The sequence below is a fragment of the Leopardus geoffroyi genome, chromosome X (genome assembly GCF_018350155.1).
Source record: "Leopardus geoffroyi isolate Oge1 chromosome X, O.geoffroyi_Oge1_pat1.0, whole genome shotgun sequence".
NCBI lineage: Eukaryota > Metazoa > Chordata > Mammalia > Carnivora > Felidae > Leopardus > Leopardus geoffroyi.
This window is the reverse complement of record NC_059343.1, coordinates 124092577-124118715: the sequence shown is the minus strand read 5'-3', so window position 1 is coordinate 124118715 and position 26139 is coordinate 124092577. Positions and strand designations below refer to the sequence as shown.

The 26139-nt window shown below is 45.5% G+C and overlaps 1 protein-coding gene across 5 annotated transcripts in view; it reads right to left on the bottom strand.

The window, feature by feature from the left end:
- MAMLD1 (mastermind like domain containing 1) overlaps positions 1-26139 on the bottom strand; it is a 121978-nt gene that overhangs the window by 44124 nt on the left and 51715 nt on the right. For 4 of the 5 annotated variants that reach the window (XM_045472973.1, XM_045472974.1, XM_045472972.1 and 1 more), the window contains one exon: positions 14892-15050. The exons of the other annotated variant lie outside the window; for it this stretch is intronic. In XM_045472973.1, the coding sequence (XP_045328929.1) occupies positions 14892-14987 (96 nt within the window). In that variant the 5' untranslated portion in view covers positions 14988-15050. The remainder of the gene's footprint in view (positions 1-14891; positions 15051-26139) is intronic. 5 annotated transcript variants of the gene reach the window in all.

The window sequence follows — 26139 nt, the reverse complement described above, 5'->3', positions numbered from 1 at the left end:
AGTGAGGGAGCTTCCCTGGTGTCTTTTAGAAAGGAATGACCATCTCCATCCCCAAATGCCTGCAGAGTCCCATTTCATAGGCAGGCAGACACAGCCACCGATGGGTCCCCAAAACCTTATGAAAATTCACTAAACTGCATTTAAAAGCATGTGATGGCTTCCCCACCCCCTAAATAATGAGAAAAGAAAGGCAACCCTTCTGATAGGGGCCAAGTTCAGCTCTGAACTCAATATTATTTCTGGTTCTGTCTGGATAAAAAGAGCAAGGATTTCTTGGGAAAGGTCTAGATTATAAGAGTACAGTCCAGGCTCATAAAATGGGCATAAGAATAAAGAATATAATATATGTGTGTGTATACATTATAAATATATACGCATGTAAAATACATAAATATATTACGCTTCCCAAAGAAACCTGGCAGGCTGGTATGAACACTTAATTTTGGAAACTGTAGCTAGAGGTTTAACATGGACACGGTTCCTGTTGGGTAAGTTCATAGGAGGCCAAAAGCGTCTAGGAGAGATCAGTTCAGGGAGCCTTATTTCCCTCCGGAGGTCGCTGGGCACATGGGGCCTGAGCAAAATTGTCAAAAAGGTGGAAATGGCCTGTGGCTTATTAGTCTCCCCCTTTCTCCCCCACTGGTGCCTCCTCCAGGTCAGCTTAGGCCAGTCCGCTTGCCGGTTCTCTCAGTCTCTCTCCCAAGTACATCTGTACTCCATCAACATCTTTCTTCAGTACTGTTCCACATTCCCTGAGTTTCTGAGGGCCTGACGTTGCCTCACTAGATTGGATTTCAAGCCCTCAGAGACAAGCATGATCCCTAGTACGCTTGCTTGGAAGGAAGGAATAAAGGTATCATGCATGGTGGACGTAGCCTCAGAATAGGTAAGACAATGATGCATCAGGATTGGGTTTGCAGGAGCAGAGAGAAGATGGAAGGGAGGGAGGGAGGGATAGAATATGCCCAGATATATTCAGGGGATCAGATGAGTGTCTATGTGTACAGTATAAAGGCCTATATTGGGGCGTATATTCCATTTGCATGTTTGTTCTTCAGAAAAACCTCCTCATACACTGAAATGGACCTTCTTGTAGATCAAACAGGATTTTCAGCATTTCCAGAATTGTAAGATATGATGCTTTGGACAACCCCAGGGTAGCTAAGAATGGCAGAGAACCCTGAAAGCCAATTGGCTTCAAGAGGAATCAGTTGGTCCCAAGCAGGAACCTCTGCTAGTAAGCGGTTTGGAGCGAGAGTCTGATGCTACATATAGGGGATTTATTGGTGCCCCTGGCTTGCCCTGATCCAGCAGAAAGTGCAGCCTCAGCACCTGATGCAGCCGGCGGCAGGCAGGGGTGCAGGACAGAGCCTTGAAGGAGGCACCGAAAGACCTGCATTTAAGTCCTAGCTCCTTCATTTGCTGTGTGACTGTGGGCCAGTCACCACCCCTCTCTGAGCCTCAATATCTTCTATAAAATGGGCACTCAGCCTGCACTGTGTGCCTCACAGCATCACTGAAGCATGCACACCAGGAGCAGTAATTGTTACTGATCTCATTCTCCAGGCCCTGGGTCCCCATTCCGCCCCACTGCCCTCCAGCCTCGGCCTCGGCTTGCCCTCTGAGAAAGAAGGACATGCCCACTAGGACTGGATAGAGGATTGGAGGGAGCAGAGGGACGTGAGCAGCCTAGACCTGACAGCCAGCAGTGCTGCCTCCCTCTGCGTGCCACCGCCCCATAGTCTGGGCACTGTCACACTGCTGGTGGCACTCTGCTACCCCAAACTGGGGACTTGTGGCTTTGGCAAGCATCCACCAGACCCATCTAAGCAGCAGCCCCAGCAAATGTAGAAATGAGCAGACCTGGGTGGGTAATTTTCTAGAACTGCATTCTCCCTTTCTCTAGTGTAGACACACTAGTTGGAAGAAGAGCTGGCAAGTCTTAAGAATGGCTCCAAACCTATAGACACATACAGATCCAATGAGCTCATAATTCATATTGCCCCCCTCACCCCGAGAATTGAAATATTCTGTCACTGGACACGGGTTTCTGGAGCGCTACCCTTGCACTCCTAGCTTGCCAGAGCTTCCAGGCTCTTAGAGACAGGCTGGGGCCTCCCACTCATGTTAGGACTGGTGATGCCTGGAGCCAGAGACAGATGCGCCCATGGGCCAGCTTCTCTGACTCTCAGGTTGGTCTTTCCTGACCTCGTTTCCTCCGAACACATTCCCATGTAACCTCAATGGTGGGATAAGGATGATCACTCTGGGGAGAAGAGAAAGATGGGGAGAAGAGAAAGTCTCAAACGGTTGGACGAATTTGGCAAGGCTGGCCTACAGATGAAGCAGGTACTGCGTGGGGCTGGAACAGAAACTGAAGGTCGAAGGCAAAGGCCCTGCCTGAGTCCAGACAATCCCATCTGTGCAGGACCCAGGTTAACAAGCTTCATCTGCGTTTCACTGGAATTATGCTGATGAGCCCAGAATCATGCAAAGAAGGGGAACAGTGGAGGCGGAGCCAAGGTTGGAGGCCACACACCTGATGTTGGGAGGCTGCCAGGGCCGCTGGGCAGACCTGGGTCTCTATATGTGAAGAGGGCAGAGGAACCTTCAGAGGTCATTTAAACTGAACCTCCTCACTTCCCTCTGGGCTGTGCTTCTAAAGACCCTGTGGTATGACCTCTCCTAGGTCTCTGCCTCACTTTGGGCTTCACTTTTCCTAGCTGTAAAGTGAATGCCTCCCAGCTTTGGTAAGCTAATGCTGTGACTTTCTTTCTCTACTGCTCCTGTAGGGAAATGATGGATTCTCTTCTCTTTCACCCAAGGGGGCCTCTCTCCCTGGGGCGGGAGTAGGCCAAGGACGGCCCAATGGCCCACAAATGCCCTTGCCATACACAGGAAGTGCACATTATTGCCAATTGCAGATACTCTTAAAGAAAGCACAACATCCCCCAACCCAGTGGGGGTCAAATTGTGGTCGTTCCCGAATATCTCTATGTCTTTTTAATAAGGGATTACTTGAACGTGTGTGTGTGTGTGTGTGTGTGTGTGTGTGTGTAAACTAGCACTTTAGTCCTGAGAATAGCAGATCTGCTCCAGCTGAATCGAGAAATGTGGCCTACAATTTTGGTCAAATGAGCCGTGCTTACTTACACATTCTATTAGAATCCTACCAAGTCACCAGTCACCAGGAAGGCTGCCAGCTCCCCAACCAGCTCAAAGGGCATGTGAAAATCAGTGATGCTGTTTTAAAGCTTGTTCCTAGAGATCTATACAGAAGGACAACTTGGCAATGTGTTATGTCAGTCATCTGGGCCTCTGTCCCCCACCTGCCTGCCCTTAACTGCTTCAACCAGTCACTGGAAGCATTGTCCAACTGCAACTTTGGATATCTCCAGTTGGAATCCAGCACATAGGAAATGAACAAAACTGAAGGGAGGGTGACTGAGCTCACAGAGAACACTATACCAAAGGCACCACAGTGCTTCCAGTTTTCCAGAGGTCGTGAGCTCTTATATTTTGATGGCAAAGCCTCCTGGCAGGAGTCAGGCCTAGCTGCCAGGGAGTGCTTCTGCAACTGGGGCCTGGCATCCCCTCAGCCCTGTAGCTTCAGTCCAGCCTGGCTCACCTGTGGACTCTTAGGTATGGACAGTGTGAAATCATGGTCACAGAGCTGTCATTTCCTGAGGTCTAGGTCATCTCTTGGTCTACCTCATAGCCAAAAGAAATCTCTGTTGAATCCAGGGAGGCAGCTCCTGAGAAAACACTCTGTCTAGAATGCTCGAGAGGTGGAAGGACTCAGAGGTGAGGAAAGAAAGTCCCCACCAGGAGGCTAGGCAGTTTTCATTGAAGCCAAACTTCCCTTCATCCAGAAGCTGACACCAATGGAAAACACCCTCAAGCAGTAACCAACAGACACCCTGTTGAGCCAGTGGGGTCTTGACACCTCTTATGCTGGCAGACTGTTGAGTCTGGTTGTCATGTTGCTAACATCTCTCTGTTGCCCTGGGCTGTGGCTGACCCTGTCCACAGCTCTTCACATCTCTAACCAGAGCACATGCACAGGTGGCCTAGTGCTCAGAGCCACCCAGGAAGGTGGGGAGCAGCCACACTTGTAGCTCTGGACCCACTTGGTAGGCCCTGCATCCATACCACGAAGCCTCCAGCGAGGCCCCCAATTTGGCTGATGACCATACATTGGATGGGAAGCTCTTATCCCCCCTCCCTTGCTGTCTGGCTCCTGGCTCCCCAGGCCTTCCTTTCACAAGTGTCTCCATATTGGCTGGAACTCTGGATGTGGGTTCCATCAGGCAGTGGTTGTCTCCTTCCTGATGCTTATGGGATTAGGAGTGGGGTCAGCCAGGACACCTCTGGTCTGGGCCCTGATGGGCTGAGTTCTGAGAGGGGGTGTTGGTGCATTTCAGGGATGTGACTTCTGGCAGAGCTAAGCCAGGGTAACAACCAGCCACTGATAATCCAAGAACTGGAAACAAGTCCTGGGTCATTTGGAGCTGGAGCAGTTTGAGCTGTATGGAAATCATGCACCCCATTGGGTACTCATGGCTCTCCATCCAGATAACTCTAGAGACCTGTGCTTGTGTACGGGTGAGCACAGCAGCAATATCTCTCCTCATAGCAAGGCCCCATTGGATTCCTGTGGCTGAGTCAGGGCCACGGGGACAGTCCTCGTTTTGTGGGAGGCGCTCCTCCCCATTGCTGGGACACCAACTTGAGTAGTTTAGAAAACAGAATGGTTGCTTATTGTTCAGCACCTCCTCTGTTTGCAGGAACAGATGTCTACATTGTGGGGACTGGCTGATGCTTATAGTTTGGGGGGCCCTCTTCAGGGAAGAGAATATAACCTGAAAAGAACAAAATTAGGGGCATCTGGTGGCTCAGTCAGTAGAGCGTGCGACTCTTGATCTTGGGGTTGCGCATTTGACCCCACGTTGGGTGTAGAGATTACATGAAAAAAAATCTTTGAAAAAATCTTAAAAAAAAAAGAACAAAATTAGGTGCCAGGCCTTGGAAGGTTTGAAGGGTGAGTCTTAAAGCTTACGTACAATGTGACCTCACTTCTGCCTGCGCCCCAACAATGGGCTAAGTCAAATGGCAACAGGCTTTCAAACACGGCAGGGATTCCCTTGCCTGAGAAACCCAGCAGCTGTGTAGGTGGGAGAAGAATCCAGAGCCACCTGGTCAGTCTCGTGCATTCTGAAGGTCACATGCTCGGTGAATAAGCACATTTTAGCAGCTGAGTGCCAACTTCTGACTCTAAAATCTACTAACTGTCTGCAGATGTATCAACCCCCGTCAGTAGATTTTAGCACTAGGCTGTTTGAGCTGTGACGCCACAGACACAGAGGCTGGGAGAGGATATGGGATAAGGAGCATCAGGTCAGTCCAGAGACCCTCCCCATGGTTAGGTCCTCTTTTATCTACAGCTTTATCGAGTGACGCATGATTGATAAATAAAAATTGTATGTATTTAGGTTATACAATGAGATATTTTAAATGTACAGTGTGATGATTTAACAGACACATACGCTGTGAAATAATTTAGGTCTTTTTTTTTTTTTTTAAACTGAGGTTAAATTCACAGAGCATGAAATGAACCTTTTTTAAATGTACAATTCAGTGGCATTTCGGTCGTTCACAACGCTGTGCAACCAAAATGGGGATAGGAGGGCCCACTTCACACATTTTTATAAGATCACATGAGTTTAGAAATGTAAAGTGAGCATCGTGTCCAGCATGGTGCACATGCCAAATAAATATTCTTTCTGTTTCCACTCTTGAGAATGCAAACACATTCTTGGTGGTCCCAAAATAGCCTTTAACATGGTTTACTCAGCAGCATTTGTCATTCAAGGCAGATCTACATTTACTCACTGGCTGTAGTTCTGAACAGCTGTATGCAAGGCTAACTTTTGTAAGCTAAATCATAATAAAATGCAAGAAGACTTTGCCATTGGGAAAAGAAAGAATGTGCCATTGAAAGGAAATCTTTAGTCAAACCTTTTATGAAGTAAAAGATCTTTCATCCAAAGTCACATGCTCTTTAAGGTGTGCACTTGGGGATATAGGCTTTTTTGGGTAATGAATCCTAATTTAATTTTGCCCACAAACTCATGCTGAAGTTCCAAAAAGTACACAGCAACAGGAGTGGGTTACATATCGAAAACAATGACAATTCAAAATATTCATTTCTTTCACTGTATATGGAAAGTGTCTGTGATTGCCTCATGGAATATGTCATAGAATCTAAAAACTTCCCCTGCCTCAGTGCATGTGTGTGTGTGTGTGTGTGTGTGCGTGCGTGTGTGTGTGAGGGTGGGGGTGCCGTGGTATAGATGGCAGTGATGGTGGCGGTAGTGGTAGAGGTGGTGGCGATGATGGAGGCAGCAGTGATGTGGTGGTAGCGATGGAGGTGGTGGTGGTGGTGGTGGCAGTGGAGGCGGGGGTGGCGGTGGTGCTGCGGATCTGGGGGTAACCCTAAGGACACCTCCTCCTTGCTCTACATCTCTGTCAGAAGCTCCATGAGCTGGGCCAGAGGAAGAAGACTCTCTCTGAATTCGCAAAACCCTCAAAACGGTCTCATTGCGGTCATTTCTAATTCTCTTTTTCTCATCCAGAAAGCAAACTGAATTACTGGTGAAAACGCAGGAGATTTTTGTTTGTTAAAATGCTGCCGATAAAGTAATTTTATGTCAGATTTAACTACAGGAAAGGGCAAGGCATTTCTCAGTTCCTTAGCTGTCATGTGGCTAAAATAAATAGGATGGACAGCAGTTAGCCCCCGTACACTTAGTTCTTTGAAGCCATATATTCAGAAAGCAGATGTTGGGTGTTGGTGTTTGGGGGCTGGCTTCCTGGAGATATTTTATATTGGCCAAGCTCATTGTTCTAAACCCCAAAGGCTTGACTTGAAGGACAAAAAGAGGCAAGAAAACGTTCCGCTTTCTTGACAGTGTCCCATCAGCAGTCCTATCACTAGACAGCGTTAGCACCAGAGGCTCATTCTAGAAAAAGAGGCAGCTAGAGAGAGTGGCACATGGCTTCTGTCCACTAATTGTGCAAATCAAGGTTGTCTAGGGGGTCTCAGGTGAGCACACACCAGAGATAGAAGTGGTGGGGCAGCCTGAGGAGAAGCTGGAATTCCAGCAGCACAGACAGTAAGTGAGCACAGAGTGAGCGGTGTTCGTCACAGGACTGAAGAAACGGCTACGTGACAAAGGCTAGGTGGCTCCCCTTAAAAGGAGACAGTTAAGTGGACATCTAAATGCAGGCCTCCAGGCAGGAGGACAGAAGTGAGAAGGCCCTGCGGGGAAGCTCCTGGCATGTTCCGGGGCAGGCAGGTGGCCAGCAGGCTTGGTGCGCAGTGAGCCAGGGAAGCAGCCGTGTGCTGGCACAGGACGCCACAGAAGGCGGTGGAAAGGTGGTTGTCAGCAGTGGGAATGATCAGTTCAGCTTGTTTGTGGAAGACCTCTCTGGACGCTGACGGGACAGGGAGAAATGGACGTTGTGGGAAGAATGGGGAACAGTCACAGAAGCAAGGACTCCAGAGGAGGGAAAAGCTCCAGAGCAGGGGACCAAGCCGGCTGTGGCATAGAAGAGGAAGCAGAACACTCGGGGAGGTGTGAGGGTCTGTGCTTCCTCCCCCAAGCGGTACCCACTTATTAGGAGAAACTGTGGCTTCAGAAAAAAATGAACCACAGCCCAGTGACCTAGGTCAGAGGATGGCAAACTTTTTCTGTAAAGGCCCAAACAGTAAATATCTCAGACGTTGCAGGCCCTGTGGTCTCTGTCGCCCTTCTGTAGTAGACAATATGTTAATGGCCGGACGTGGCTGTGTGCTAATAAAACTTTACAAAAACAAGCTCCCGGCTAGATTTAGCCCACGGGCTGGACTTCGCCACCTCTTGACCTAGAGCCAAGCTGAGCATTTTCCCCGAGGGACATAAGTTATTTCCAAATTGCCCTCCTTACACTGCAGGGGGCCACGGAGGTCTACCGTTCACAAGAGCGTCATGCGACATTTCCAGAGCTGAAAAGCTTCATGGTTTCTACCATCGCCCAAGTTAGGTGACCATTTCTGAACCGGGCCTGAACTGGGCAATGTAGGCAGCAGTCTCAAATGCCATGTTTCACCTTCGCTAATGACAGTGAAAGGAGAGAACACCACCTCCTCCAGGATGCCTGTCTGCCTTGCTCTTCCAGCTTTGGTATACCCTTGAACCATTCACATCTTGTCTATCAGCTTAAAACACCCCTTCTTCCCTCAGGCCTTCACGGGTCTCTATGATAATGCAGCTTCATCTTCTACCCCTTTCACCCCCGGCCCACTGCTCTGGTCCACCTCCAGGCTGCCATGTTAGGCCTATAGCTCTCTGACAGCAAGGATTGTTTCCTCCTCATCTCTGTACCCCCAGAGCACCTAGCCTTGTGACAGGGCTCAGCTGGCATCTGCAGGTTTGAATGAACCATTGGAGCAAAAGGTTTCCTGCAAATTATCCTGTTCTTTTTGTTTCTAAGCACAAGGCCAAGAGACAACTGCTTTTCAGAAACTGTGATTAAATTCACTAACTGGCCCAGTGACCCTGGACATGTTCCTTCTCCTTTGTGTGCCCTTGGCCTCTTATGTTCAACACAGGGGGTGGACTGAACGATTGCTAAGGGACTTTATGGCGAAGAGGAGCAGTAGCCACTGCTTACTGAGCATTTATTATGTGCCCAGGCCTGAGCCTCGGGTGGGACAGGAGACCTCGGGGTCACAGGGCTGCCTGTGCCCGTTGGGGAGCAACCGAACTGTGAGGGTGACCAAAGTCCACAGCACTGGAGGAGACAAAGGCACATTTCTGTGGAAGGGCAGGGTAGCGGGAGAGTGGGAGGTAGTGGCAGTGGTAGCCACATCTGGGCCTTGGGCCTGGGCCCCCAGTGGTCAAGTCCAGTGGCCTGTGGCTCATGTCTGCCTTTCCAACTTTGGTATTTTGGGGGTTGGAGGTCTGGTGAGAAGGGAGGAGGAAGATGAGGAGAAAGAAAAGGCAGGAAGGAAGGGGAGAAGGAAAGGCAAAGGGGAGAAGGGAGGGTATTAAATTATTCTATGTCGACTGCAGAAATCAAAACCTGAACCCCAAACCTCAGAAGCACATGCTTCCCTTGCTCCCCTGTGAGGTCTGGAACTCCGCACCCCAGGGGCAGCTCATGACCCATATATCTGTCTGCAAGCAGAGTTATATTGAGTTCCTAGCTGGAGATTTTCAGCAAAAGCAAGAGACCTTAGCTGACACAGGCCAGCCCAGGGTTTGGAGGAGCCCCAGGCCCTCATCTCCAGGGCTTGCCCCCAGTTTGCACATATCCTGTGGGGAGTGATGCCTGAGCTTCTGCTCAGCTGGGCCCTTCTACTGCCCCGATCTGGGGCCCAACAGAGTCCACTCTCCTTCCCGGGAAGCTCAACCTCCAGAAACCTGTCACCTTGGGCCTAATGTCAAGGCAGCCAGGGGCGGGGCCAGGCAGGAGTGCAGACAAGGCAGCACCGAGCCCCCAGATGCCAGCAGAAGCCAGCTGCCAAATGGAACTCGCCTCCCAGCATCCTCTCTTTCAAACAGACTGCGATTTTCAGGTCACCGGTTTGCTGAACTGGGCTGCCCAGGCAGGACCCAGATGCGGAGCCCAGCGGTATCCTGCCGGCTGAGCAGCACAGAGACCTGGTGGAAGACATCAGTCTGGAAGCAAGGCCTCTGCCTGGTGGCCGCCCTGGCTGAATGTCTGAAGCAGGAAAGGGCCCTTCCTGCAGGAGGAGGAGGAGGGGAAAAGGGAGCGAGCAGCTGCGTGCTCCGTGGGGAGGATCCCCAAAATAGAAAGGCGCATACGCACTGCAGGCCTTGACCCAGAATGCTCAGAGCTACAGTGCAAATCCAGCTCTTCTCAGTCAGAGAGGCTGCTGATGAGACTGAGGTGTCCTCAGGGGTCCCGTGAGTTTCTACCTGAGCTCCAAGGACAGCTCCCCACTGCCTTCTGAGTCAATGCCAATCTCTGATCATTAGAAAAAAAGTGCAAACAGCAGTAACACCTGGTGGTGTTTAGGCTGTGTTTATATCCACATCTTGATCGTCATCATCCCAGAAACCCTGGTATGGGAAGAGGGTAGATTATCAACCCTACGGTACTGGTGCAGACTGAAGCCCAGACACTCAGGCAAGATCTCACTAAGCGTCAGGTACAGTGACCTACCTGAGGAGCTGGTCCCTGGACCACCTGGTGCCTGGAAATGAGGCCATACACATACCTCCCATCTCCTGGAGCCAGACCTGTACCTGCAACATGCCCACAGCCTGCATGACGCAAGGGACACTGGGCTTCCCCTCCAGGATTCCAAGAAGGCCGTTTGGACAAAGTCCAGATCCTGGCTGGCTGTCCCTACCTCCCTGTAGGATTTTTAATCAGTCTGGCTCACTGTGTACAAGCTGGGCTGTAGGCAATGCCAGTCAGAAGGTTCCAGGGAACCACCGGGATGAAATAAAGACTCATCCACTCTATTTCTGTTGATGGGCTGTCTCTGCCACTGGAATGAAATCTCCAGGCAGCCTGGGACTCTGATCCACTGCTCTGGCCTGAGTTCCCAGAGTCATGGCCAGCCTACAGAAGACTCTCTCTGGGTTCCTAATCTGGGAATGGGAAGCAGCAAAGGAGGAGGACCTTTGGAGTCAGGGCGCCTGGATTTGAGATCTGAGTTTCCACCCTACTGACTGTAACGTTGGGAAAGTCACCATCCTCTCTGAGCCTCAGTCTCTTCATCACTGAAGTGGATACACTAATCCCCAAGTCACAGGAGCAGATGAGCCAATGTATACAAAGTAGGTCACGCAAGAGAGCCACTCCACTCTTCTCTCCTCCCAGTTTCAAGGTAGGATAAGTAGAACTACAGAGTATGACTGATTTGTTCCCACTGCAGAAAGCCTGGGAACAGTCCACTCCTCGACTGGGAACTTCTGGAGCCCGGGGTGTAGCACTGGGTTGGGCACACAGGAGAGACCCTGGAAATGTGGTGGGAGGCCAGAGACAGGCCCCCCAGCTCAAGAGGAAAGGGACATGCTCAAGGTCTCCCGAAGCACTAGTCTGAGGTCTCCTTACAGGGTCCTGTGCTTGTTTTGGAAGGAAAAGCCATGTGCTTCCAAGGACGATGGATATACATCCTGAACCTGATCACATGCCACAGCAGGAAGTGACTAGCCCTCCTCCTCCTGGGTAACATTCCTTGTTACACTTGGGGCTCCTCTCTCCCCCTCACTCAGCCCCACTTGCCTTTAGAGGTGAGAAGCAGAAGGGGTGATGGGTTGGTTTTGGGCAGTCTGTGGGTTTGGAAAGCAGGCTGCACTTGGGGCTACCCACATGAGGACTCTGTGTTGCTTGCCACCTTCTTGATGGGCATCTTTCTGTAAGTCACTGGGTTTCTCAGGCCTTAGTGTCCTCACCCATAAAGAGGGAGAATGGTTGGAAAATTCAGAAGTAATGCCGGGCATGCCAACTCACTGTCACCTATAGCGAGCCATTTAGTATGATTAAATGACAAAACACAGAAGATGAGCAGAGACCACAGTGTCTCCTTCCTTCTCCAACTGTGTGCCCTTGACACCCCCATCTTGTCTGGAGCCGAATGGACTAGGTGGCTGCTCAGAGTTGGGCAATCTTTGCACCTGCAGTGGGTGTCGACTGAGACAGAGATGACATGTGACATGTACTCCGAGTTCTACTTCCATGCAGGCTCCAAAGCACTTCCATCTGCAGTGCTAATGTTTTAGAGATTCTCACACTAGTAATCAGTCAGCCCACCAATCTGGGGGAGGAATGGAGATCTTAACTTCAAAGGGAAGGACCAAACGTTCTGCCTCCTGTTAAAACTCCATATACACTGATGGCAGAGACTGGATGCCTTATTAACCTTGGGTGGATGCCCAAATGTTCAAAAGGTAAAACTCTGCTTTTCTCCAGATCATAAGACTCATTAAGCAATCATGCTGCTGAATGAATGAACAAATACTGAAAAGGTACTTGTGCCGCTGAGATCTCTAATGATGGCTACCACTGCCTGGTATGTGCTCAGCGCTTTGTGATTTTCAACGTGCTCTATGACTTCGGTCAAGTTGCTTAACCTCCTTGAGCCTCAGTTTCCTGGAGATAGCCTCTTCATCTCAGGGTTAGCTTAAGGATTACAAGAGCTAATGCTCCACAAGTGCCTGGCACCTAGTCAGTGCTCAATTAAATGTGGCTATCCTTACTCCTGGCTCATTTGACTTTTGGCCTCGGGGAGGGCAAAGGATGGACAAGGTCCCAGAGCTATTTAGGAGCAGAAGCAAGACTAGACTCCAGGTGTCCCGAGCCCTGGTCTTAGGCCAAGAATAATCATCACATCAGATGTACGTTTTCCTGCAAGGGGGTTCTCGATTATTCGCATTCCTGGAAAGCCTGGGGCTAATTTAAAAGAATTCTCCTTTGAGGGTGATAGAATTTTATTAACAGATCTTTACTTGAAACATTTTTGTTGTTGTTGCTTTTGTTGTTGTTGATAGTTTGTTTTGGGGGAAAAGACAAGAGAACCAAGTCAGCTGAGTGTCTCAATCAGGTCACCATGGGAAAAAGATGCTTGCAGGATGAGGGAGAGTGGTGTACACGGTTTCCTGCGGCTGGGGGCGGGGGCAGGGTGTCATCCTTGGATGTTAGTAAGCAAAGAAAACAGTGGAGATACAGCTGAGGCAAACCAACAGGCCATTCTGCATTTCATCTGTCTGTCTCTGTCCCTCAGGCCACAGACACCCAGGCTGCTGAGAACCTCAGTGTGTACTGCAGAGCTCCATGTTAGAGCCGGTGTCTTCCCAAGGCTGCAGAGATTTAACAACCAGGAAAACTCAGCTATACTCAAGCCAAGGACTGCCCTGGCTGCTGGCTGATAGCAACAGCAGTACCTGCTGGGCCAGACTCTATGCTTACCTATCAGGCCCAGCCAAAGGAGTGGGCTCCTTCAATGTCATCACCTTCAGAGGCCGCATGCATCTTCCAAGAAGACACATGTGCTTTTTGTTGCAAACAGGACTCATCTGACAGAGGTGCTTTTGGAGCCTGAGGCATGTTTTTTGGATTCCCTCAACTGGGGCAAATCCTTGGTCTTCTAGGACAGCTTGGAATTTTGGAAACGGTCAGGTCGCTCAGTCAGAGCCAAGGGCAGTGAACAAGGTGTGCCACAGAAGAAGGAGAAGGACTGATTTTGAACAAGTCAAAGTGAGTGAGTCTAAAGCAATAAATGTGAGTTTTTGGCAAGGCTTACAAAGGACTCCAAAAGGCCATCTGCAAAGAGACGCCAAGCCCAGAAATGGCATGAGCAATGGCAACTTCTCCCACGTGAGGGCATGGATGGCTGTTCCAAGGGCCTATTCTAAGGAAAACCCTTTCAGCATTGAGTTTATACTGATGAAAACCAAAGCAGTTACTTACTAGTCATAGTTTTTTTAAAGGGTGTTGGTGGGGCTCATGAGGAGAAGGAGAAGAGGACCCTCGCAAATACAACCCACCCATGGCTCCTAGGAACAAAAACAGGTGTGAAACAAAGGAGAAATTGAAAGTCACGCCCAAATGAATCTGGATTCTGGATGTATTATCATGAGGTTTTCCTTCACTGATTCATTTGTTGATCATAAAAGAGAAGCAAGAAATCTGAGGGGTAATTAGGATGGAGGTTAGAGATTGCCTGCTACAAGATGTCTGACTGAAGGGCTGGCAACTTGGAGGACAGGTGGCTGTCCAAGTGATTGCTCCATGACTGTCATCCCATCTGACTGCCATCTCTGTGAGCTGGAACTCTAGTAATCAAAGTCTGTTAATGTCTATGTACTCAACCGGATACTACATTCTCAATACACTGTTGGTGGTAGACAATGAGGAAAAACAGAGAAGCAAGATTTCGACAATCTTTCCCAACACCTGTGCACATCTCAGAATCCTAAACTAAATAGAAAGCTGACTTACTGAAAGTGGATTGCCCTTGGAATTGGAGAGGCCTGGCCCTCTAGTTATGTGAAATGACATTACCTCAGAGCCCCAAGCTCCCAGTTCTCTGAACAGGAAGGAAGCAGACCCATGGCTCTATAAGAGCCATTTCCTCTCTGCTCTATTAATTTCAGAGATTAAGTAAGCCACTCCTCTGTGGACCCAATACACTGAGATAACAGCCATTGTGTTTGCTGCAACTCCTACTAATGGAGCTAATCTTGGTAGACTAGTGATGTTGCAGGCTTTTGATGTCAAATTCAACTAACCAGTGGCTCTCATGGTCTCCTCTATCATCCTGGCTCCTAGACCTACCACTGGAAGCCCTAACCCCGAGTTTCAGATATTTGGATGATGTCTGGGTCCCAAGGGGAGAAAGTAGGAATTTGTCAAATGGGTTTTTAAAAGGACACCAGAGCCAGAGAGTTGAATGGGAATCTCATTCTGTTCCCTACTCACTGGCTTCTTGTTCTCAGTGGTACTAGGAAGCTAATGAAATATATCTAGTGCCCATCAGTCCCACATTCCCTGGTTTCTATTAAGAGAAAAAGAAGGCTTTTCTTCCCTCTCACTCTTCCTTTCTTTCTAGCTGAAGGGGTGCAGTGCAGAGATCATTAGACCGGGAATCCAGATGGAGCCTTGGACTATATTTCTTGCTCTTCCAGAAATTCATAAGGGGTAAGGTCAGCTCATCTCCTACATCTTTTCTAGGTCAGATTCTAGTCCCTTACATTTTGGGTTGGTTCCCTGCCAACAAATTTGCACAGAGAATTTCAATAACACATCTTACGTTCAAGTTTAAGATTAGAAGCATTCAACACCCCCCTCCCCCCAATAGCCCATTGTCTGACCGATTCCTGGAGCTTTCTGGGCTCCTGACGATTTCCCACCATGGCGAAATGGGGAACCATGCTCTTGATTACAAGCCGACTTTTCCAGTCATCCATTGTTTGACCTGCAATTTTATTCTTGACTCTCCAAGGCGCTTCCCAAACGACCTAGACACAGGGCTTAGGGAGACAAAAAGTACACTGTCTTTCAGATATGAAGATGAGACCATAGACCCCGTGAATCACAGACTTTCACTCTGAGGACAGGTTTGGGTGGAGTCAGCCACATTCCCTTTCATGTCTCTCTCCCCACCCCACCACCCTCATTGAGCCCCTTCCACCCCCAGGGATGAGGGGCACTTCTGTAAAGCAGTTGGCTGGGATGAGATGGCAGTCCCCAGCTATGGGGCAGAGCAGAATTCAATGGAGAGCTGAAGGATGGGTAGAGAAGCAGCCTGATGTAACTAAAATAACACTAGGCTTAAAGGCAGGGAATGTGGGTCCTAGGTCTGGCTCTTTTGCATGTGTGATAGATATGCAGTGAAATTGAGGGAAAGACTCTTCTGTTCTCTAGCACAATTTTCTTATACTAAAACCATGGTAGGTGGGTCAGGTGACAGCTTATGGCCACTTCTGCTCTACTAGAGTAAGCCCACTCTACCAGAGTATGGCCCACTGAAGGAGCAGCTCCCAACTCTGGCCCCACTAGCACCCAGCCAAGTGATCTAACAGTTTATAGCCTGACTGTCAGTGGAATGAGGCAATGGGTGTTGGAAAGGGCTCATGAAGCCCTGCTGTACTGGTTTATGAAAAAACCAACAAAGCAGGCTGTGATCAGGTCTACCCCAAGGTATGCTCTCCACAACAGATAAGCAGACCTGTGCTAAACCAAGTAAAGCTTTTTTATTTTTTTTCATTTTATTTTATTTCATTTCTTTTTGTTTTTCATGATGTAGACATGAAATAGCTGCTCTGCATTCATTCATTTCTCCTTCTCAGAAATCCCCTTGACAGTATGGCATCAGGCACTAAAATGCAATGTCTACACTTCTGCCTCTGGAAAAACGGAAACGTACTCTTCCCATTTTCCCACTGAGTACACTAAAATCTCTGGATATTTATATAAAACAAACATAAGAAGATCCCAAAAAGTGGAAAGAAGAAGGGACCTTGGGACTTGAGGAACGATGTGGTGGTGAGTTCTCTGGGTTTCCTTTTGGCTCACCAATATCAGACATGGACCTGAAGAAGCTGGCAACCCCAAAATGCCAATGGACACAGGCAAAAAGTCCCCCAACAAAAGTTTACTTTCTTTAGCTAAAGGACTAGGACAAGGGAAGACTACCAAGGCAGAAAATTTGTATCCAAGAACTGGTACAATTCACCTAAATACCACAGAAAAAAAGTGTGGTCCCACCAAGTCCCAACATCAAAGGCCAAGTGGGGCCTAGACTCCACCCCCATCTGGCAATAATGATTTATTTCTTCCTGCCCCCCCGGGGTAGTATCAAAGGAGGCCTAACAGACAGGATCTTTTACCCTGCAGAGTGGTAATGAGTCCACATCCCATCACCGCCAATTTCAGTGGAGATCATATGGGGAATGGTAATGAGGCACTTCCACTGATCCCAGCCAGGATGGTATCAGTGAAAGCCTAGTAGGAAGCTAGAACTACCACACTGCCCAGCAGTAATGAGCCACCCTAACCTTGTTGTCAATGACTTCAATACCCACAGGAAAGAAATGAGATGGTGTCTCCTTCCCTGCCAAAGCATTGTCAGAGAAGTCAGCTAAAACAGAAGAGCTAAGTAAGTGCTGAAATAAGAGAACTGTCAACCCGGAATCTTATACCTAGGGAAAATATGCTTCAGATATGGAAGGGGAATCAAGATATTCTCAGATAAAGGGACACTAAAAGTATTTGTTAGTAACAGACCCCTCCTAAGAGAATGGCTAAAGGAAGTTCTCTAAACAGAACGGAAGTGATAAAATAAGGGATTCTGGACACCACCAAGGAAGAATGTACAATGGAAAGAAAAAATATGGGTAAATATAATACACTTTCCTTCTCCTCTCAAGTTTTCTAAATTACAGCTGAAGCACCAATTATAACATTGCATGCTGTGGTCCTAAATGTTATGTGGAAGAAATATTTAACATAATTACATTATAAACAGGGGAGGGTAAAGAGGTGAAAAGAGGGGTAAGGTTCCCATACTTCACTCAAACTGGTAAAATGTTGACATCAATGGACTATTACAAGTTATGTATATATGACATAATACCTAGAATAACCACTTAAAATGGCACACAAAAAGATGCATGCAAAAACACTCTACATGAATCATCAAATGAATTTCAAAAAATGTTTAAGCAACCTACAGGAAGTTAAGACAGAGAAAATAAAGAAACCAAAACATTTCTATACACCAACAGTGAAGCAGCAGAAAAAGAAATCAAGGACTTGATCTCATTTACAATTGCACCAAAACCTATAAAATACCTAGGAATAAACCTAATCATAGAGGTAAAAGATCTGTATGCTGAAAACTATAAAAAGCTTATGAAAGAAATTGAAGAAGACACAAAGAAATGGAAGAACATTCCATGCTCGTGGATCAGAAGAACAAATATTGTTAAAATGTCAATGCTACCCAAAGCAATCTACACGTTCAATGCAACCCCTTACAAAATAACACCACATTCTTTACAGAGCTAGAAACAAACAATCCTAAAACTTGTATGGAACCAGAAAAGACCCCAAATAGCCAAAGAAATCCTGAAGAAGAAAACCACAGCTGGAGGCATCACAATTTCGGACTTCAAGCTATACTAAAAAGCTGTAATCATCGAGACAATATGGTACTGACACAAAAACAGACACATAGATCAATGGAACAGAATAGAGAATCCAGAAATGGACCCACAAATATATGGCCAACCAATCTTTGATAAAGCAGGAAAGAATATCCAATGGAAAGACAGTCTTTTTAGCAAATGGTGTTGGGAAAACTGGACCGTGGCATGTAGAAGAATGAACCTGGACCACTTTGTTATACTATACACAAAAATAAATTCAAAATGGATGAAAGACCTAAACGTGAGACAGGAAGCCATCAAAATCCTAGAGGAGAAAACAGGCAACAACCTTTTTGACCTCTTTGACCTTTGAAGAAGCAACTTCTTACTAGACATGTGTCTGGAGGCAAGGGAAACAAAAGGAAAAATGAACTATTGGGACCTTATCAAGATAAAAAGCTTCTGCACAGCAAAGGAAACAATCAACAAAACTAAAAGGCAACTGACAGAATGGGAGAAGGTATTTTCAAATGACATATTGGATAAAGAGCTAGTATCCAAAATCTATAAAGAACTTATCAAACTCAACACCCAAAAAATAAATAATCCAGTGAAGAAATGGGCAAAAGACATGGACAGACACTTCTCCAAAGAAGACATCCAGATGGCTAATAGACACATGAAAAGATCCTCAACATCACTCATCACCAGGGAAATGCAAATCAAAACCACAATAAGATACCACCTCACACCTGTCAGAATGGCTAAAATGAACAACTCAGGAAACAACAGATGTTGGCGAGGATGCAGAGAAAAGGGAACACTTTTGCACTATTGGTGGGAATGCAAACTGGTGCAGCCGTTCTGGAGAATAGTATGCAGGTTCCTCAAAAACATAAAACTAGAACTACCCTAGAACCCAGCAATTGCACTACTAGGTATTTATCCAAAGGATACAAAAATGTTGGCTCAAAGGGGCACATGCACCCCCATGTTTATACCAGCACTATCAACAATAGCCAAATTATGGAAAGAGCCCTAATGTCCATCAACTGATGAATGGATAAATAATACATGGTCTGTGTGTGTGTGTGTGTGTGTGTATATATATATATATATATATATATATATATAATTACTGAGCAATCAAAAAGAATGAAATCTTGCCGTTTGCAACAATGTGGCTGGAACTACAATGTATTATGCTAAGTGAAATAAGTCAGTCAGAGAAAGATAAATATATGATTTCACTCATATGTCGAATTTCAGAAACACAACAGATGAACATAGGGGAAAGGAGGGAAAATAAGTTAAAATGAGAGACGAGGCAAACCATAAGGGACTCTTAAATACAGAGAACAAACTGAGGGTTGCCAGAGGGGAGTTGGGTGGGGGGGATGGGCTAAATGGGAGATGGGCATTAAGAAGGGCACTTGTTGGGATGAGCACTGGGTGTTATACATAAGTGATGAATCACTAACTTCTACTCCCGAAATCATTATTACATTACATGTTAACTAACTTGGATTTAAATAAAAATTTTTTAGAAAGAAACAAAAACAGAACAAAATAAATTGGTATAATTAAGCACTAACTACCAGTAAGTTCGCTAAAATGAGAATGATCTAAATCCACCAATTAAAAGACACAAATTATCAATATTGGAATGAAAAAGGTAATATTGCTACTGATCCTATAGACATGTAAAGAATAAGGAAATACTACAAGTATCCCTACCCACATGAATTTGGAAATTAGATGAAATGGGCCAATTTTCTAAAAGCACAAACTACCAAAATTTACCCAAGATAATTATTAAAGGAATTCCTAATTTAAAAAAATTCCGGAAAATGACAACTCCAGGCTTAGACAATTTCACTAGAATTATTCCAATTGTTTAAAGAAGAATTAGCACCAATTCTACATAATCTCTTCAGAAACTAGAAGGAAACTTGTTTAGAAGAATTAGAAGAAACTAGAAGGGAATTGTTTAAAGAAGAATTAGCACCAATTCTACATAATCTCTTCAGAAACTAGAGGGAACACTTCCCAAAACTGTGTTACCCTGACTGTAAGAATGAAGACTGTACAAAGAAGACTACGGACTAATATTTCTCATGCATACCAACACAGAAATCCTTAACACAGTTCTAGCAGTTTATGAGAAGAATTATACACTATGATCAAGTTGGGTTCATTCTAGGGATGCAAAGCTGGTTCAATATTCAAAAGTCAACCCCCATTATCCGCCATACTGACAAGCAAAATAATAAAATTCATGTGATCCCCTCAAAACAATGTTGAAAAAGAACAAAATTGGAGGATTCACACTTTCCAGTTTTAAAACTTACTGCAAAACTACAGTAATCAAAACAGCATGCTATTGGAATAAGACGGGCATATAAGCCAATGGAATAGACTCGAGAATCCAGAAATAAAGCCATAAAACTGTGGCCAATTGATTTTCAAAATGGGTGTCAAGACCACTCAGTGGAGGAAAGAATAGTCTCTTTAGCAAAATGTGCAAATGTGTCACATGCAAAAGGATGATGTTGGACCCTTCCCTCACACTACATTAAAAAAAATCAACTCAATGGATCAACCTAAACATAGGAGCTCAAACTATAAAACATATACAAGAAAACATAAGGGAAAATCTTTATGACATTGGGTTTGGCAATGGTTCTTAAACATCACACCAAGAGCATAAGCAACAAAAGGAAAAAATAGGTAAGTTGGACTTCATCAAAATGAAAAACTTTTATGCATCAAAGGTCATTATCAAGAAAGTAAAGACAGCCCACAGAATGAAAGAAAACAATTGCAAATCATATATCTGATAAGGTTCTAGTATTTAGAATGTATAAAGACCTCTTACAACCCAACAATGAGAAAAGAATACAATCTAAAAAATGGGCAAAAGACTTGAATAGACATTTCTCCAAACAAGATAAACTTATGGCCAACAAGCACGTGTAAAGATGCTCAATACCACAGGTGTTAGGGAAATGCAAATCAAAACCATGACATACCACATCCCGCCCATTAGGATGGCATACTTAAAAAAAGGAAAATGACAAGGGTTGGCAAGAATGTGGAGAAATCGGAACCCTTGTACATTCCTGATGGGAATTTAAATGTTACAAGTGCCGTGGAGAACAGTTTGGCAGTTCCTTAAAAAGTAACACAGAATTACCATCTGACCACACAATCCCACTCCTAGGTATATATCCCAAAGAATCAAAAATAGGTATTCAAATACTTTTACACAAATGTTCATAAGCGCATCATTCATGATCATCAAAAGGTGGAAATAACCCAAATGTCCATCAATGTATAATGGATAAGCAAGTTTTGGTATAACCATACCATGGACTGTTACTCTGTCATGCAAAGGCATGAAGTACTGTCTGCCACATGCTGCCACGTGGATGAACGTTTATAACATTACACTAAGTGAAAAAAGCCTGTCGCAAAAAGTCACATAATGTATGAAGTTATCTTAAATGTCCGGAATAGGTAAATGCATGCAGGCAGAAATCAGATTGGTGTTTTCCAGAGCTGGGGGAGGGGAGAATGGAGAATGACTGCTTTATGAGTATGGGGTTTTATTTCAGTAAATGTTTAGGAACTAGATAGAGGTGATGCTTTAGTACATTGTGAATGTATTAAATAACACTAAGTTGTTATGTGAATTTCACCTTTAAAAAAATAGTGACCAAAAAAAAAAAAGAAAAAAGAAACTAGTGACCACACTAAATACTGGCAACAGTGAGAGGAATCAGATCGCGCACGCATTGCTGGTGGGAATGAAAAAGTCACTCCGCAAAAACAGTCACTGCAAAACTGTTTAGTGGTTTCTTTAAAAACTAAACACGCAACCGTTATAGGACCTAGCAGTTGAACTCCTGGGTATTTACCCCAGAGGAACAAGGACTTGCGTTCATACAAAAATTCGCAAAGGAGTGTTTGTAGTAGCTTTATTCATAGTAGCCAAAACACGGGAAACAACCCAGAAGTCCTTCAATGGATGAATGATTAAACAAACTGGTGCATATATACCATGGAGTACTATTCAGCAATACAAAGACATAACTGTTGATCTATATAATGACCCGGATGAATCTGCAGAGAATTCTGCTGAGTGAAAAGAGCCAATCCCCTCAATTTACATACTGTGTGATTCCATTTATGTAACAATCTCGAAATGTCAAAACTATAAAAATGGACTGATTGGCGGTTGCCAAGGATTAAGGAAGGAATGAGTGAGGGAAGGAAGTGGATGCATCCACACATGGGCAACATGAGGGGGTACATGTGGTGATGGAAATGTTCTGTACCTTGACTGTACCAGTGTCAGCATCCTGGTTGTGATATCACACTATAGTTTTGCAAGATGTTATCATTAGGGGAAGCTGGCTAAAGGGACATGGAATCTATTTGCATTATTTCTTACAACTGCATGTTCATCTACAATTATCTCAAAACAAAAACTTCAATTAAAATCATATAATCATATCATTTGATGCAGAAAAATCACTTCACAAAATTCAACATCCATTCATGATAAAAAAAAAAAAAAGACCCTCAGAAAACCAGGAATAGGTGGGAAATTCCTCTACTTGATAAAGAATGTCTACACTGAACCTACAGATAACATCACACTTAATGATTAAAAAATAAATACCTTCCCTATAAGGGGCGCCTGAGTGGCTCAGTTGGTTAAGAGTCCCAATTTGGCTCAGGTCATGATCTCGTGGCTCGTGGGTTTGAGCCCCCCGTCGGGCTCTGCAGAGCCTGCTTGGGATTCTCTGTCTCCCTCTCTCTCTCTGCCCCTCCTTGACTTGTGCTTTCTTTCTCTCAAAAACAAATAAACTTAAAACATTTTTAAAAAATGCCTTCCCTATAAGATTGTTAACAAGGCAAGGATGTCTGCGTCTTCATTGCTTGTACCAAATCAATATGTTGTACACCTTAAACTTACACAGTGTTGTCTGTCAAATATATCTCAATTAAAAAAAAACGAAGCACTGGAAGTTCTGGCTAGTACATTAAGGTAAGAAAATGAAATGAAAGGCATGCATATTAGAAAAGAAGAAGTAAAACTATCTCTATTTGCAGTTGACATAATTGTCTACATGAAAAACCTTAAGAAATTTACAAAGAAACTCCTAGAACCAAGAAGTGAGTTCAGCAAGGTCTCAGGATACAAGATCAACAAATAAAAATCAATTACATTTATAAGTACCATCAATGAATAAATGGACACTGGATTAAAAATACAGTACCACGGACTACTGCCCCAAAACTTCCTAGGTGAGACCCAAACAAAACATGTATAGGACTTACATGCTAAAAACTGCACAACACTCATGAAAGGAAAGAGAGAAGAGCTAAATGAATGGAGGGATGTTCTGTGTTCATAGACTGGAGGACTCAGCATAGTAAAGATGTCAGTTTTTCTCAAATTCATATGCAGCTTTAACCAAGTCCTATCAAAATCCCGATTCCTTTGTAGATACAGACAAGATGATTCTAAAATAAATGGGAACAATTTTCCAATATTAAGTGGAAAGGCAATGGAAGTAGAAGAGGTGAAATGATTTTCTGGTTGCTAGACTCATTATATGGCTGCATTAATCAAGACTGTCCGGTATTGGCAGAGGGACAGACACACAGATAACTGAAACAGAACACAACCCAGAAAAAGACCCGCACTAATATGCCCAACTGATTTTTGGCAAAAGCACAAAAGCAATCCGGTGCAGGAATGATAGCATTCTTAACACATGGTTCTGGAGCAAAGGAGCATCTGTAAGCAAAAAGTGAACATCAACCTCAACGTCACCCCTCACACAAAAATCAACTCAAAATTGACCATGGAATTAAGTGTAAGATGTCAAAATATACAAGTTTCACGAAAAGAAAAAAGTAGAACATCTTCAGGATGAAAAGCTAGACAAAATGTTCTTTCTCAGATGTGATCCCAAAAGCATGCCCCATAAAAAATATCGACAAATCAGACCTTATCAAAAATAAAATCTTTGGCTCTGTGACCCTGTGAATAGGAGAAAATATGTGCAACCTCATATGTGATAAAGGACTAGTATCTAGAATATGTAAGGAACCTCAAAACTCAACGGTAGGAAGACAAACTACTATTCAAGTAGAAAATGGGCAAAAGACATGAAAAGGCATTCCACTGTCGAGTTTCTATGGGTGGCAGATAAGGACATCCAAAGATGCTGAATGTCATTAACCATTAGAGAATTGCTAAAATCAAAACCAGTTATGACAGCAAAACCAGGTGAGGATGTGGAGAAATGGGTTCACCCATGCACTGCTGGTGGGAATGTAAAATGGTACAGATACTCTGCAAGATGGTTTGGTAGTTTCTTCTAAAACTAAACATGCAAGTGACAATTTCTTTTTTCTTTTTTTAAATTTTTTTGAAGTTTATTTTTGACAGACAGAGTGCAAGCAGGGGAGGGGCAGAGAGAGAGGGAGACACAGAATCCGAAGCAGGCTCCAGGCTCTAAGCTGTCAGCACAGAGCCTGACATGGGGCTCGAACCCATGAACTGTGAGATCATGACCTGAGCTGAAGTCAAACACTTAACCGACTGAGCCACGCAGGTACCCCTGCAAGTAACAATTTCTGTCCATGCGAGAGAGCTGTAGCAAGACTCATCAGAAAAAAAAAAATAAAACTGTAGCAGGGCACCTGGGTGGTTCAGTTGGTTAAGCATCTGACTCTTGAGCTGACAGGTCATGACCTCACAGTTTATGAGATCGAGCCCCACACTGGGCTCTGTGCCGACAGCATGGAGTCTGCTTGGGATCCTGTCTCTGCTCCTCCCCCACTCATGCATGCTCTCTCTCTCTCATAAAATAAAACTCTAATAAAAAAGAAAAAAAACCTGCAGTAATATTGATTTTTTAGTTTTGATATTATACAACTGTGATTTGCAATTTCCCATGCATCTGTAATTACTTCAAAATAAGAATCGAACTGCTATTCCAAACAGATTTCAGTGTCCAGATCCAGAAGTTTGTATAGACCTTTTTATTCTTTAAAAAACAATTACCACCCAAATCTTTCTTGAGTACTTCAGGGACCAAGCCCGAGGCCTTGGCTGTGACCTCACTCAAATACTAGGATCTGGGGACAAAATGGCATATAACGTACAATGCACCCAAAGAAAACTGGAAAAAAGAGACCCCATTTACCACAGAGGCCATCACTAACTCTCTGGCCTGGCATCTGGAGCCCGTGTGGGGGACGGAGGCCCGGATCTTATTTCAGGGCTGGCAACACAAAACCTATCGACATCAAACAAGCTACCCATTCAGCTCAAAAGAAAAAAGGCAAAAAAAAAAAAAAAAAAAAAAAAAAAAAATGCCGCTTTTGCTTTTAAAGACTTCACTCCACTGATTTCTTGTCCTGCCCCTTTGTGGCTCCCAGCGGCCAATGTAAAGGGGACAAGTGGGGGTAATGGCCAGAGCTTCTTGAACAAAGGCCTGATTCTCTGGTCCGCAGTAGCAGCCTACTGGCCCAGCATCACATCAGTGCACTTGGGTACTGGCTGGACCCAGGGCTGGGGATCACAGCCAATGGAGGAGGGTGCTGGCAGGATGTCCCACCTGGAAATTGACTTTGTTTGGTCCAAGTCATAGGAGTCTCCCACCCCCAGCCTCGGGACACGGTCTCGTTTTCTCTTTCCCTCTAGATGAACCTGGGCCTGGGAAAGAGCCCTTGGGCAGACCTTTCTGTCCACAGCAGGGGTCTGCCACCTTCCCACTCCTGAGATCTGCCTGGCTTCTCCTCCCCTGGCAATGCCCATGAGCACCTGTCTGGGAAGTCTACGCCCCTTGCATTAAAAGAAACCAACCCCCAGCAATTTTTCTCAGCCAAGCACAACCCAGGGCTGTAGACGAACCCTAAAGCCATCTGCCACGCAGTTTGGATTTGAGTCTCACAAATCCATGTACACTCAACTTGCCATTTCATAAAGAAATGAAATGCTCCAGGGATATGTGTTGCTTTGTGACTTTGCGGACTGAGCACGTGGGGGATCAGGATGGGGCAAGGACTGATCTCAGACCTCAGCTTCAGAACAGAGGCCGGTGGGCAGTCTCTCTTTCCCCCTCAGGCTCTAAGTGCATACCTGGGAGCTCCTGGCCACCCACATCTGGAAGACATCAGCCTGAGCTCTGAAGGCACACTAGTACCTCTGGGGCTATCACCGGCTCACCCCACCCCGCATTAGCCATGCCTCTAGTGCCTGAACTCTTGCAGGTCTGCAGACTCTGCCAGATCCCTGATGTCCACCTCTAAGTGCCAGCTGGGGCCAACTCTACCTTGCTGCTGCCTAACTTCATGTGTGACAGTGGAAGGAAACGAGGAGCCAGATTAAAGGCATGTGGCAAGAAAGGAAGGGGAGCATGAGGATATTGCTGGAGCAACCCTG